The 15,759-nt window shown below is 37.5% G+C and overlaps 1 protein-coding gene across 1 annotated transcript in view; it reads right to left on the bottom strand.

Annotated features, from left to right (window-relative positions):
- ITGA8 (integrin subunit alpha 8) overlaps positions 1-15,759 on the bottom strand; it is a 165,374-nt gene that overhangs the window by 120,797 nt on the left and 28,818 nt on the right. Inside the window, exons 5-10 of the mRNA XM_070601080.1 lie at positions 13,226-13,287; positions 11,858-11,903; positions 8,484-8,609; positions 7,248-7,292; positions 2,097-2,140; positions 627-683 (exon numbers count right to left, since the gene is read on the bottom strand). Coding sequence (XP_070457181.1) covers positions 627-683; positions 2,097-2,140; positions 7,248-7,292; positions 8,484-8,609; positions 11,858-11,903; positions 13,226-13,287 — 380 coding nt within the window. The remainder of the gene's footprint in view (positions 1-626; positions 684-2,096; positions 2,141-7,247; positions 7,293-8,483; positions 8,610-11,857; positions 11,904-13,225; positions 13,288-15,759) is intronic.

Raw genomic sequence — 15,759 nt, 5'->3', positions numbered from 1 at the left:
GCTATGTTAGATCAGGACGACAGCAGCCTGTTTGCAGGCAACTGATCCATTCATAATGAGACCTCAGCCAGTGAAAGTGGGTGAGGAGCAATATCGAGGCCCCGGGAGGAGGGGACCAGAACCAGATAGCTTGTCAACCTCCATATAATGTTGAGGTCAGGGGAGGGCTCCAGCCACAGTGAGGAAGGGAGGCAGAGTCCAGGCCCACTGACTCCGACCAATACAGTGGGACCTATGAGAAGCCTGTGTCTTCTCAGAGGGAAGGCGGGTATCTAGAAAACACCAGCAGGCACACTACATACAGGGCCAAAATAGAACAGGATTGCTCTCAGATCCCAGCAGTTAGTGGCATTTTAGCTTTCAAGGAGCATATTCTGCCTGCATGTCACTTGTCACAATCTGAAATTATCATGGGCATTTATTTGCTTGTTATTTAACTGTCAACCCCTCAACTGCCTCCCCGCACAGCTGCATGAGCGCTGGGATCTTGTCTGCCTGATGCACGGTTATGTTATTTAATAAATAATATTTATTTATGAACAAATAAATTATATAAATATTAACAAATTAATATCACAATATTAATATAGAGTAACATTCATTATTTGATATTAGAATGTCTTTACCTGTTCACCAGTGAAATTCTGAATGAAGGTCATATCTGTGGAGTTGATGATTGAAACCTGAAATCACAGAAATTAGACAGGTTACATCATTGACATAGAATTGGAGAACATTTATTTAAATGACAATTTGTATCATTTAAAAATTTTTGTGAAGAGTGATAAATGATTAGCTACATGTAAAACAAAAATGTAAGTCCATAAGAATGATCTCAACAAAATCCAACTGAACTTTTTGTTTATGGTATGTTTATTCATTTGAAGTGGAGAAATAAAATTTGAATTCAAGAATGTTGAGAGCAATTAATCTGATGATCAGTTAATTGATCTAATCAGGATTTTTATCTAAATTCATTTATGTGCGTATGATTCTGGCTCTCTGCAAAAAAAATAGGAAATTTTAAAATGTTATCCATATAGCAAAAATATTCCTTTTAATTCTATTCAGCCAACCCCAAATCTACAGATATTCCAAGTCTACAAGACTTTAAAAGGAATAAACATTATTTAAAATCTAGGTTTTTCTTTTCATAAGGTCTACTTATTTTCTTTTCCTATTTTGGTGGTAACTAGTTATAATGGATTGGAACATTATCCCTCCAAAATTCATGTCTACCTAGAACTTCAGAAGGTGACCTTATCTGGAAACAGGGTCTTTGCAGATGAAATAAGCTAAGGATCTTGAGATAAAGTTATCCTGGATTTAGGTGGGTTCTGTATCCAACAACTGGTGTCCTTATAGGAAAAGAAGAGGACACACATAGATACAGATGGAAGAAGGCCATATGAAGACCGAGGCAGAGATTGGCACTATGCTGCCACTCCAAGGAAAGGCAGGGGCCACCTGAAGCTGAAAGAGGCAAGAAGAATCGTCCCCCAAGTGCACTGGAGGGAGTGCGACCCTGCCGACACCTTGATTTCAGATTTCTGGCCTCTTGAACTGTAAGAAAATAAATTTATTTTGTTTTATGCCACCCAGTTTGTGTTCACTTGCTATGGTGGCCCTAGGAAACTAATACAGTAATGAAATTACAATTGGTTTTATTATTTTTACCATACGAGTCATATTAAAACACTGATCATGTCAACAATGGGATCCTCTGCAATTATTCCTGGGTTATGCACAAGGACAGGGCTGGCTTCATGGGTGTGTGACCTGTGTAGCCACACAGGACCCCATGCTCAGATGAACCCCACCCTTGATTTCATGCCCAGCTATCACTGTCCTCAAATTCTTAATAATTTTAGGCAAGGGGCCCTGCATTTACATTTTGCACTGGGTCCCCCAAATCATGTAGCTGATTCTGCACATAGATCAGAAAAAAATCTAGGCTCCTTTTTAGAAAGCAAACAAGCATGGATCAGTAGGGGCTCACTATTAAAGGACATTTTAAAAGATTTAAAAGTTGTATGAAAAAAAACATTTCTTTGCATATATAAGAAAATATCCTATCGTGCATTCATAGTACTCACATATCCAAAATTCTGCGCTCCTCTTGGAACTCCAGCAACCAATTCTGGTGATAACAATAGTCATTTAGAAGGGGAATTGCTTACATACTTTAAAGTTATACAATAAATCAGTTAAAGATAGTGCTTTTTGAATGAATAACCATTGTGTAGAGAGCTGGCAGTTTGAAATCATGCTTTTGCGCTGGCTTTGTTTTTGCTACAGACAATAGAAAACAGAAGACCAAAAGTCGTCCTTTGAGATTCACTAGCCTCCATCACCAGTCTCCATGTGTTTCTGCCTCTAGAACATAAGCCTGGGTTCTCAGGTCCGCGTGTGATTTGTAGGTTAAACCTTTTACTCCGATTTCTCCAGCTTTCACTGTTGTGACATCTTTTGTACTAGTGTAAAAAGTAACAGCTCCTGTCACACTAACATGTTAAAACAATTTTGGTTACCTAAGGAGAAACCACATATCGTAAATGATATAAGTATGACCCCTGGAACTGTCTGTTGGCAGCAGAATTAGGAGGCAACCTGGCAGCCCAGGGTGCCCCGGGAAGGAAGCTTCAATAACACAGAAGAGGAAGCAACTCTGGGGGAAGCTGGAAGCATATTCCAACACACAACGATCAGGCTCTAGATTCAGAAATCAGTGGTTTTAGTCCTTGGGTCTGCCACGGATCAGGGATGGAGTCATTGAACTTAAGTTCTTCCAGTCTTTGCAATAGGTAGGAGTTGGAGTCACTGATTATCAAAGATTTTTCCAGCTTTCATTTTTATAAATCTAAACTAAGCTTTGACATTCATTAAAGTTAAAAATGTAGCTTAATTTAAAGAAGAACTTGAAAGAGAGTCTCCTTCCATTCAAATTGCCCTTCCCCCAATCCTGCCCCTAAGGGTACCACACAAATTCTAGCATGAACTCTATCTGGGCTTCTGTGCTCTAGTAGAGCTGGGTGCTCATGCTGTTGGCATTAATAATTAGAGAAGATTCATTTGGGGTTAGATGTTGGACTTTACAGTCATAAATTCACTCATTCGATCAACAAATACTTATAGGCAACCATAGGATACAGAGGCGCACAAAACAGAGAAAACTCCCTCCTCTCATGGAGTTTATACTCTAGTTGGAAGAGGTAATCTACTTAAAAAATAGAGTCAATTAAATGATATATTAGAAGAGAATGAGCACAGTGGAGAAAAATAAGCAGTAAAATGGTACTGAGAGTGCTGGAGTTGGGAGAGGGAAGGACTCGTAGTTTAGTAGGGTAGCAAGGAAGGACTTAGCAAGAAGGTGACACTTGAGCAAAGATTGAAGAAAGTGGGATTATCAAGAAAGAACTCAAAGAGTCGAGAAAGAGTCCAAGTATTTAACCCTGGAACACTTCAATGAGGTAAGGGAAATTAAAAGGAATCAATAAAAGAGATGGAGATGGGGCTGCCAGCGTCTGAGAAGTCAAGTAAAGAAATGAGGGGGGAGCCATCAACTCTGTCAAGGGCTCCTGACAGTCTAGGAAGATGAGCTGCATGGAGGCCACCGGTTTGCTTGACAACAGCAGTTTCAACAGAGCAGTAGAGGTCCAGTTTAACAACAATGAGTTTAAGAGAAGGGAGGTCAAGGAACTGGCAATAGAGATACAGGCAGAAAAGAGTGACAGCACTTTTGAAGCGAGAAATACAGGTGGTAGACAGAGGGGGAGGCGGGATGAGAGATGTTTTTTAAGATGAGAGAAATAATGTGGGAAAAAATGAAAGGGAAAAATTGATGACGTGAGATCAAGGATCAAGAATTCCTAGAGTCCTATCTCTGAGTCACAAGAGGGGATGGTATCTCAAAGTGGAGGGGTTATCTTTAGACAGAAACATGGAGAGTTCACCTATAGCAGCAGGAGGGAAAGTAAAGCATGTTTTTGAAGCATAAAATGAGGTTCAGAAAAACTAAGCCATCTGAACAGATTTCCAGGAAAGCTATCTGAACTGGTAGGATACTACTCAGTTTTCAATAATCTGTATTTAGTATGAATTAAATTCTCCTGGCGCCTAAAAACAGACCGCAGTCACATATAATGGAGTTGACTGATTTCAGGATCAGGCTTGTCAACCAGGAAAGATTAAGGGGATCATCTCATTTGAGATACTTGGCAACTACTACTTCTCGCATCCCACAAACATTCAGAATTTTGTTAAAAAAAAAAATCATCACATTCAGTAACTTTGGAGTCTGAAACCTCGTATGGCCACAACACGAGGGAGTTATTAGATGTAACGTTGATTAAAAATGTTCATAGTTATTTAAAAACAATCAAGACAGTTGAATTGCTTGGAGTTTAAGGCAAGCAGGGAGAACCGTCACTCAAGTACAAAAATATTCTGTTGGGAGGAAAAATAAGAGACTTTGCTTAGATCCATTCCAATAACTCATGGCAAAACCTTCAGAGGTCTCTCAATATCAATAATATGTTCAGGAAATTTTAGATCCCTGGCCTCAAAATATATGGCTTGGACGTCAACCCCACTAGCAAGAAGCAGAAAGGAGGCTAACATTTGTTGAATGTCTTCTACCCACTGGACTGTGTGCCATGTGCTTTATAATAGTTCCCTCATTTAACCCCTCAAAAGTAGGCATTCATGTCCCTTTTTGATATGCAGAGAAACTGAAGCTCAGAAAGGTTCGGTCACTGCACATAGTTGGGGAGTAGTGGAACTCAAGAACTGGCAGCAAGTCAATATTCCTTCCACCACATCGAATGACTCTCCCCGAATTGGTTAGGGCCAGATTCCTTTCTTGGATTTTAGCTCACCATATCTGACTCTAAAATGAGAACAGAGGATCTTAATCTTTTTTGAGTCATGAACACATTTGAAAAGTCGATAAAAGTTATGGATGCTCTCACCAGAAAATTCACATGCTTACAAAACCTGGCATATAATTTCTAGGGGTTCAAATCCCATGAAATCCATCCACATAGCACCCAGAGTCCAAGGATTCCATATTACAGAGCTCTCATCTAGATGACATGTCATTGCTTCCTGGTTTTGATAGAATTCCCACTCCTTCTAGTCTAGTTAAGTAAATAGTGAACACAGGCAGTTTGGTCTTGGTGTGTGGTCTGATGAATAGATCATGATGTCTGATAGTGCCTTTACTTTAGATATCCACAAATCATTCAAAACTTGGACCCAATTTCTAGATATTTCTGAGATCCGATGGAAAATCACTATGATTTTCTACCACCTTTCCTTATGACATGCTGTCATGCATCATAGTTAATTTCCTTCAGTCAGAACTAAATGCTCTTCTGGAGAGCTTTCCAACTAGAGCCCTGAAGCCATGTTTAAAAATCATTTGGCACATTTTATAGTTTCCTTTATTAAATCACTGAATGAATGTAAGATTTGACTTTTTTAAGGTACTAATTATTCAATTTTATCTCTGATGGCCCTAACCCAAGGGTTCTTTCTTATTACAGCTAATATTTAAATTGTACTTATTGTGTATCAGGCATTATACTGTTTCAGGAATATATAGGAGTAACTTGTTGAATCTTCACAAGAATCGCATGATGTAGATGATATTATCATCATCATCATTATCATCATCATCATAATCATCATCCCTCTTTTAGGAATAAAGAAATGAAGACACTGAGATGTTAGGTAACTAGGTCACAGAGCTAGTAAGTGGCAAAATTGGAGTTGAAACCTACGTAGTCTAGTTTCAACAGCCAAGATTTTAACCACCACAATAGATTCCCTTTTAATATTTTGAAAAAAAAATTTATGGAAAGAGAGGACCTTTAAGAATTAGCTTGCATTTAAAAAAAAAAAGTTTTTTGAAGGAAAAAAACCCTCTTGTTTTCAACCTCTACCTAACTGCATAAAGAATGTTTTATTCTCTACAAATTTCTGTTTTGTATGTCTTGTCAACATGAAACCATTAAAAGAACTGTGATGATTCCTAGAGATGGCCGTATTTCATTTACTCTCAATTTTTTGTGAATTAGTTAAAATACATTAGTGGAAAGTAATGTTTATATGGAACAAGACGGAAAATGGCAAATATTGACTGATGATTGAGCCATTCAATAAATATTACTAGTAAAGAAAAAGCTATCATTTATTGTCTTGTATATGATTGGTATTACTATGGACTGAATGTTTGTGTTCTCCCCGAAATTCACATGTTGAAATCTAACCCCCAACATGATGGTATTAGCAGGTGGGGCCTCTGGGAGGTGATTAGGTCATAAGGGTAGAGTCCTCATGCATGGGATTTGTTCTATGCCTAGAACTTTATTCTAGCACTTACTACGACTTTTAATCAGGTATTTTGTATTCATTGCTTAATGTCTGTCAGCCCCTCTAGTCTGTAAACTCTGAGATTGAGGACCATTTATTCACCCCTGTGTGCTCAACATTCTGAACATAGCCTGGCGTGTAGTGGATGCTCAGAAAAGTCACTGATGAATGAATGAATGATACGTGCCTTTGGAGAGAGAAAAATGAGATGATATAGAAGTTTAAAGAAGGAAGCTAAAGAAGGATTTCTGGAGGAGATGGCATTTGAAATGGGGCTCAAAAGAAAAAGTAGCATTTGGCCACTGAATGATGAGAGTGGATAGCGGATGCAGAATCAGAGGCCTGAAACCATCAAGACCGAAGGGGAGGGCACACATGAGAATAGGGATTAGCTGGTTCTGTTATTTTGGGTTTGGGGGCGTCCAAAGGGAAAAAGGAAACCACGTGGGGATGCTGGGTTGGAGTCAGGCGGGGATTCAGCTTGGAAACGTCCAATATGAGATCCCAGAAATTAAAGATGAGGGATCTCGACTTCTCAAATTTGATCTGTCACTAACAGCATGGCTTTCGCCTAAGTCATTTAATCGTCTGTATTTTTTTCATTCATAACACGGTACTATTGGACTAATTTTTTTATTGCTTAACGAAATTTCATGAAGATTGATATTCATGCTTATGAAACTCCTTAAGACATAAAAATAAAAATCCATGCCAAAGTGCGTTTTTTCTACAAAATATTATCATATACATTCTGAGATTCCTTTGATATCTATTTTGTGTAGCAAAGAAAATTATATTTGTAAAAGGACTTTTCGGTCATTTTACCCTTCCCCAAGCTTTATAAATGACTTAAATTCGATAATTTCTCTCACCTTGCTGAGAGTCTGCAGTGAACTCGCCAGCAGCAACTGAATATCCTGTTTTAAAGAAAAGAAACAAACTAATCACGCATTTGAAGGCTTTACAAATAAGCTATATATCCAGAAAAATGAAAGAATCACCGTAGTATTTGGCAAAAACCTTGACAAATACTGTTGAGAAATCTTGAAAAATATTGTAATGTAAAAGTTTATGGTTCTATAAAGGAAAAAATTAATCAGACCAATATGAACACTTTTATACTAAATCCTGCAAGCATAATAGGTCTGCTATTTCTGAGCATGGCAACACAATCAGATTCTGAGGTCCCCCCGTTTTTTTTTGTTTTTTTTTTTTTGCTGAGGAAGATTTGCCCTGAGCTAACATCTGTGCCAATCCTCCTCCATATTTTTTTTATATGTGGGTCGCTGCCACAGCATGGCTGCCAACTTGTGGTATAGGTCCATACCCAGGAACCAAACCCTGGCCACTAAAGCGGAGTGCATTGAACTTAACCACTAGGCCACAGGGCTGGCCCCCTGAGGTCCCTTTTAAAGCAGGAATGCTTCATAACTCACCTTAAAGTGTAAACGGTGGCTATTGCATTTTAAGAGTCGTTGATTCATCTTAATCAGACATGATACTCTGAAAGGTATCTTTTGTGCTCAGGTTTTGCTATTTCTGATCACCAACAAAGCCTATTTCCTAATTCCTTTAATGACAGTCTTCCACAAATTTCCCTTAGCTTTAAAGTGAGGTGAGGTGACAAAACATAACCAGAATTTTCTTTTTTTATAATTCATCAAGTAATCAAAATGCCAATAGGATACCAAAGGTGGGAAATGATAGTAGTGGGGTGACATTGTGTAGTTTGCAAATAACAAAATTCGAGAACATTCTAGCAACTGGAAAGCTTCTTCCTGATGCTCTGAAAACCAGAAAGGGCCTCTATCATGCTGCCCCTGTAGTATTAGGCAGCTCCATTAACACATAGTATCTACTACTAGCAAAATATTTTATGTGCAAGAGACAGTTTCGAGCCTATAAAATAGCTCTCAGATCATGTAAGTTATATACTATGACTGAATCAAAGGTAAAGAAAAGAAAATTAAGAGTCCACTCTCAGCTAATAAGAAAAGAAAATTTGAATAAGATGCCAAATAATAGCAGTACATGAAGAATAGAATTTGCATCTACATTTAATACGTTATCTTTTGAGCAACCACAAATGTCTCAAGCATGGATCTCACCAAGGTAACTATCATCGTAGGAGGCTGGAGCCACTTCTGTCTGTTTTTCTCGAGCCAATTTCCTTAGAATATCCTTGAATGAGTAATTGGCAATGATATCAGCAATACTGGCAGTGATCACCTGACCTGTGTTCAAACAAATTCATACATTAACCGAATGAACGCAAGAGGCAGGCCCTCCCTTGGCAGACACACAACGTCTGAACAACACATACTTCCTGAAAATAATCATGGAATTACTTCCATTTTCGATGAGGAATTTTTCTGCCTGCCACTAAAGCTGCAAGGTAAAAAAGTTGGTTATAGCTAGGTAGAGCTTTCCATTCTAATAGGAGGACCAAAGACGAACCACATAATTTCATGTCTTCACAATACACTCTCCCTTTACCTCCAAATGATAAAAACATCTAAGAGTGAAGACATCTATAGGCAAGATTTAGGTGATTAAATTTTTATTCTAGAACATTCTAGCTAGAAGAAACAAACATCATCTGGCTTTGAGATCATCTAGCCAAAATATAGCTTCTTACAGGTGGGGAAACTGAGGCCGAAAGAGTTTGAGTGCATTCTCTGAAGTCATGTGGTTTTGCTATTAAGGTATTTGGCATTACAACCAAGGTTTCCTTTAGTATTCTAATAAGACTTCTTGTGTTCTCACAAAATACAGATGTATTAAATCTAAATCGCTTAATTAATAGATTGTGAAACATATCAGTCAGCTATGTTAAAGGAAGGAGTTACATAATCTTTGAGCCATTTGCTTGTTATGCTAAAAATGTATACATAGAGCATAAAATTAAGACAATGGAAAGTAGTGAGGTCCAGTGAGATCCAGAATTTTAGCAAAAAGAGAAAACCATGGCCACCAACATGGTTGTGGTAAGAACTCTGGCTAATCTTTCCCAAATAAAGTCACTATCAGAAGTCTTAAAATATGATTGCATTGGAATGGACAAGAATCCAAAAGATGGCCAGCAATTTCCTGCTACAATTTTTAGGAATTCCAGTATTTATTAGGGACCTCTAAGGAAAAAGTGTGATCTCATGTTCTCTGGGAGAAAACTGGAGGAATGCTTTCAGGAGATTAATATTTAATATTAATTTTAAAGCCCAATTATTCTTTTGGAATTCACACATAATTCCCACAATCTGTTTGAAGTCCAAAAGGGACAAAAGTGTCAAACCAGGTCACAGATATTTCCCAGTGACGGTGCCTGAAATGACTGGTCTTATATTAAGACAATGGTTATTTACACATGAATTTCTAAAGACATCTGTGGAATTTGTCAATTTTCTCTGAGTTAGACCTGAATCTTCTTTCCTTCCTCCCGCGTACACACCACCTTTGCTGGTTTCCTTTGGCTGCTGCTATAAGCATTATAATCTTAAGACTGGACAAAATTTTAAATTATCTTTCTCAGACAAATGCCTCTATATTCCCTTGATATGGCTAATTTTCAGCAAATCATCTGTATCAGACATTTTTCAATTTTAGGAAAGGAAAGAATTATGGGAATTAATCAAATGAATTAGAAGAGGATCTTTTTAAACACACATGATTTTACTTTATATCCATCCACTGCATAAAATGTACTGTTTCTTAGATTGCAAAATAATTTTGAAGGGCTGAAATGCTAATTATTTGATGTTCATAGCTGTATATATATGATTTAAGCTTAACAGTAATTTCATATAAAATGTTATCATAAATCCATTCCTCCTTTATCTTTCCCATGGGGTTTTAAACATGCTGAGGTTTCTTTTATTAAAAAAAAATCCTCACTCAACTATTCATCTCTCTCAGGCTCTACTCTATCTTTATCGTAAACTTCACAGCCCAACTTCAGTCTGTATTCTCTGTGATTTCTCTTTAGCATCCCGTCCACACCAATGGATTCAGTTACCACTGATATGCAAGGGATGCAAGTTTTTATTTCAGCCTCAATATCTTCTCTGAGAGTAAGCCCATACACCTAAATACTAAGGTCAAAACTAGCGGATATCTCAAACGTTTTCATACTCAACAACCAAAAGCAAACGCACGATCTTCCCTCTCCAACCCTGTTCTCTTCCAGGGTTCTCCATCTCAGTGGGAGGATAACAATTCAGTTGGGAAAGTCGGAAACACATCCTTTTCGTCCTCCCTTCCCTCACCCCCATATATCCAATCATGCACTCCATCATCCAGGATGTTCACTTTCCCTCCAAAGCACTTCTCAAATTTTTCCTCCTTATCAATCTGTACCATCACCCCTCTAAGAAGCAACTATCTTCAGCTGACTCTTATAGCTAGTTTACCTTATAAACTTATAACTAGGTAATAACCTTATGACTAGTTTGCTGATACTTCACTTTGGCCAGCCTCCAACCCATTTTCCACATTGCAGCCAAAAGGATCTTTTCAAAACACAAATTTGATCAGAGCATCCCATGCTTAAAAGCCTCCAGTGGTTTCCCATTATCCCCAGGACAAACAACAAATTCTTACTCTAGCTAAAGCCATCCGTTTAAACTTCTACAACCCACGGGGGATTTCTCATTGATTTAGAATAAAGATAAAACTGCTTATCTTGGCCTGCAAGCCCACATGGGTGGTGGGGCCACTTCGGGCCACTCCACAGCTCTTCCCTCCTCCCTTTGCTCTATATCACCTTGACTTTGCTCCCTTCTCTCCTCACCTCACTTCTTTATGCCGCAGGACATCTTCACACAGTCTCTCCTCTCTTGGCCTAGTTAACTCCCTCTGAAGGTTCAGATCTTAGGTCAGGGGTGCTGGCTTCCAAATAAGTTGAGCTTTGGGCTGCTGCTGGCCTAGGTAACACCTTTATGAGAATTAGCAGACATCACCCCTCTGGGCTGATGCTCTCCTGCACCTGGGCTCAGAACACAGATTGTATTTCAGCTCCCTGTCAGCCACTGTTCAGAGGACAAAACACACCTGCAGGCAGCCACTCTGGAGAAGCCTTGCATCCTCTCACGGCCCCTCCTGACACACCTTTCCTTCATAGTGAGCATCACGCCTGGAATTTCTCAGGACTTGCGTGAGTGTTCCCTTACTGCCTGCTTCTTCCCCCAGCTATTAGCCTCTGTGAGGGCAGGGACAACATCTGTTTCGACTCACCACTGTATCCCCAGCATCTAGCACAAAGCCTGGCACAGCCTCAATAAATATTTGGTGAATAAATGAATTAAACTGTAACAGTTTATCATTTATGTAACAAAGTACAATGTGAAATGATGCTTCAATCATTTGAAAAACTATGGATATGGATATAAAATTAACATAATAAAAAGTCAACATTTGATGTTACTTCTGCTTCATCTCTTTGTTAGCAACAAAAATGGGCATTTTTTTCTCTGCCAACAGAACATACCTTGCCAATAAAAACTGCCAGGTCCTCCTACTATAAGATCTCCATTCTACAAAACAGAGACAGCAACAACAGTTAGAAAAGAAAAACTGAGGGTTTTTTTAATGGGTGACAAATCATTGTTAATAAGCATTGCCCTAACAATTTGTTACACATAAAAAAGCAATTTTTAAAGAGGTACTTACATCTGAGCCATGTAAATCATTTTCTTGCCTTTTTTGCTTGCAATTATCTACTATGTTATATTAAATCATTTTGACTCTATTAGGTAAGTTGAATTTTCTCCTCTGAGAATATATAAATTCAGTTTCTTGGCACTGCCTCAGGTCAGCAAAATATCTACATGTTTAACGCTGTGCAATTTAGCAGACATGGTCTTTTGAGCTTCGGCGATGAAAACAAAAAACTCAGTTCCTATTTATCTCAAGGCCACAGTAATGCCTATTTTTTCCATACATCTGCACACCCACCCCTTCCCAGGAGAGAGAGCAAAAACTCGAGACTAGCAAATACAAATTTTCTGTTCTACTGACAACCCCACCTTCCATACCCTACATTCTTTTTTTTTTTCCATCAAGATTACCCCTGATCTATCATCTGCCACCAGTCCTCCTGCCTTTGCTGAGGAAGATCGGCCCTGAGCTAACATCTGTGCCCATCTTCCTCTATTTTATATGTGGCACGCCTGCCACAGCATGGCTTGAGGAGCGGTACATAGGTCCGTGTCTGGGATCTGAACCAGTGAGCCCCAGGTCACTGAAGCAGAGTGTCTGAGCTTAACCACTGCACCACCAGGCCAGCCCCCCATACCCTGTATTCTTAACTTTCAGTGGGGAAAAAAAAAGACAATGATAAAAAAGACAATAGAGAGTAAAACTTCATATGTTAATGAATTTTCTGTTCTATCTTCAAAACCATGGCATCTTTGCCTCTTATGTTCTTACTAGACATCTCTGCTTTTAATTTTGTGAAAGGGTATGTGAATTTTAACACTAGTTTTAAATCTAATTGGTCAATTACAGCTAAGAGATAAAACAATGTATAGATTCTTGTGCTCTTTTCAGAACACACTTCTTTAGTGAGTTTTGGAGATTTTTCATTTAAAAACGATTGCCACAAGGGTGGGAAGAAAGACTGTTGCTTTTCATCATATGTATTTCTCTATTATTTAATAGGTTGTTATGTACATAGATTAATAATACAGAGCAAACAAAAAAATTTAAAGAAATGCCAAAACAGGGTTAGATATATATCCAAAAGTTCTTCTGATATTGTTGGTTATGGAGGTTTGAAGGTGGGAATGAGACGCAGAGGGTGGGAAAAAAAATAGATAAAATAAATAAGAAAAGCTGCAAGACCAATGGAATTCACCTTATAAAAATCCAGACTAAATCCTGCTTGGCAGTAACCCTGGCCTTCAGGATCAGCATTGCCTAGAACGATCAAAATATACAAATGTTATAACGTCATCATTCCCAAGATACAGTTTAATGACCAATTCAGAATATTCTATTGTTTTCTCTATAGGCTTCTAAATTTAAAATGATCAATATGTGTTTCATATTTATTTTTAAAACTCATTCTAAGCAATTAATTAAACATATTTCAATCTACTTTCTTGTTTCAAACACAAATATCATTGTGTTTCTATAATAAGATCAATAGGAATAACATCTCTTGGAGTTACTCTATTGGGTTTTACTACTCATGTTCGTTTGAAGAAATAGAATCTCCATCTCTCAACTCTGTTCCAAGTTCTCCAAGTGGCAAAATGTGTTTTAATGTGTTTCTGCATTGCCTGTGTGTTCTCAGTGAAGGCGGATACGTCATTCCTTAAGGCAATGTCTTGAGAAAGGGAGAGCTAAACATGGTCACCTGGATAGATGCTTTCTGCTCGGGGCACCAACAAGAATTCCAATTTTTATGATCTCTAATAGAAAATTAATTTTAAATTATCCTATTATGATTAGGTAAATTTGGAAATTGCATTTCCAGTCACAATGAATCTCACAGGGACATTGCAATGCTAGTGTTCACAAAAGAGAAAACTCTCTAGCAATGGCTTATTTTGTACTCTATCCACTATAACTCACTGACTGAATGTCCAATAGGACCTTATCGGACAGTGTTTTAAACTATAGATAGGTCAACATGTGGATTCCAGGATATTGTTACAAAAATTCTGTCAAACATCAGGATCAGGAATTTACTACTTGTAACTTGTACTTTAAGAGTTTCCACAGCTTCTAAAGTAGTCAAATTGAAACCAAAATCAAACCATCATGCTGTACACCTTAAATTTACACAGTGACATATGTCAATTATTTCTCAGTAAAAGTGCAAAAAAATTAAAACCAAAATGTAGTTCAATGGGGGTAATCTCAACCATTATATAGTCAGATATGATAATGCAAATAATTGCTCCTTTCTTATCAGGAATATTCCCGAATGGAAACTAAAATAAGAGGGCGGGAAAGGAAATGTACACCATCACAGGAAAAACTTTTCTTATAGGCTGGGCATATGCCTGTTCCAGAAGCTTTTTGAAATGGATTTGCCCTTTCCAGCTTTTCCTACAAAGTCTTCTGATTTTCCTCTCCTTTGGTTATTACTTAGCTAATTTTAGCATTGTCATCATCTGTCTTTCAATGCTCCCTTTATATTTGAAATACTTTTCCACATCATATACTATATATATTTTTTTAGATATTAAGATCTGTCTTTAATTCAAATGTCAATTAATGCTTTGTGGTTTTTTAAAGCTAAGTTCTTTTGTTTCGGCTTTATTGAGGTATAGTTAATATTCAAAAAATTACACATTTTGATGAATTTAGACACGCATACACCCATGATATCATGACCACAGTCAAGGTAATAAGCATTTCTATCATCTCCAAAAGATTTGTCGGGTCCTCTTGCTTTTTTTTAAAATTTGTTTTTTGTAGTAAAAACACTTAACATGAGATCTACCCTCTTAACAAACTTCGGAGTATACAACACCTTACACTGTATTCTAACAAAATTTGTTTCTTATTTTACAACTATATTTTGTGCTTTATAATTATGAATGCTATTAAGTTCCCTAAAAGCTCATCTGTATAACCTCAAATGTCTGGGTACCATTTTTCTAGAAGTTCATGTATGTAAATGTTTGTATGCATCCAGAAATATATATGAATATATGTGATTATGTGAACATCTATGTGTAATCGTGAGTATATTTAAGAAAAATATTTTTTAATGTACAAACCTTTTCAAAAACTCTTTTTAAAATCAACTCTGACTTTTTATTTTTGATATTGTAAACTATTCAAAAAGGAAGAAATATGACCATTCTTTGAAATTATTTTGCATCAAAACAGGAAACTGAAAAAATTAAGAGAAAATAGTAATTTTTTATAAAATTCATTGACAAAATAACCAAGTTCAAATGTTTGGTTTTTAAGCAGTGATTATAATAGAAGACGAGGTTCTTTCCTTTGCAAGTAATTTTTTCTCTTAGAATTATAGTTTATAAGAGTTGAATGAATCTTTCTTCTTGGAACATCAGAGCGTCTGTAAAAGTTACAATTATGTCCCAGAGTGAACTCAGGAATCCAGAGAGTCATGCTGATCACTCACTACTATTTGTTGGCTTCCAAAGTAGAATGGAAAGGTGTGTGTGAGCCATCTCCACCTGATTATGAATGATCACGAGAGCTTCAGGCATGTCTTTAATACGACTGAGCAGATTAGCTCCCATATTGCTCAAAGCATCAGTGGAGTGGGTCTGTGGCGTGCAATGAACAAGAGAGGGCTCTTTAAATTCTCTTTTGAAAATAACATTGCTGATGTTCCTGTTCCGTGACATTGACCATGTGCTCATGAACAAGCTGGCTTTGTGTTAATGAACTGCGAACTGAGGG

Source organism: Equus przewalskii, chromosome 30 (genome assembly GCF_037783145.1).
Source record: "Equus przewalskii isolate Varuska chromosome 30, EquPr2, whole genome shotgun sequence".
Classification (NCBI taxonomy): domain Eukaryota; kingdom Metazoa; phylum Chordata; class Mammalia; order Perissodactyla; family Equidae; genus Equus; species Equus przewalskii.
This window is presented reverse-complemented; position numbering and strand designations above follow the sequence as displayed.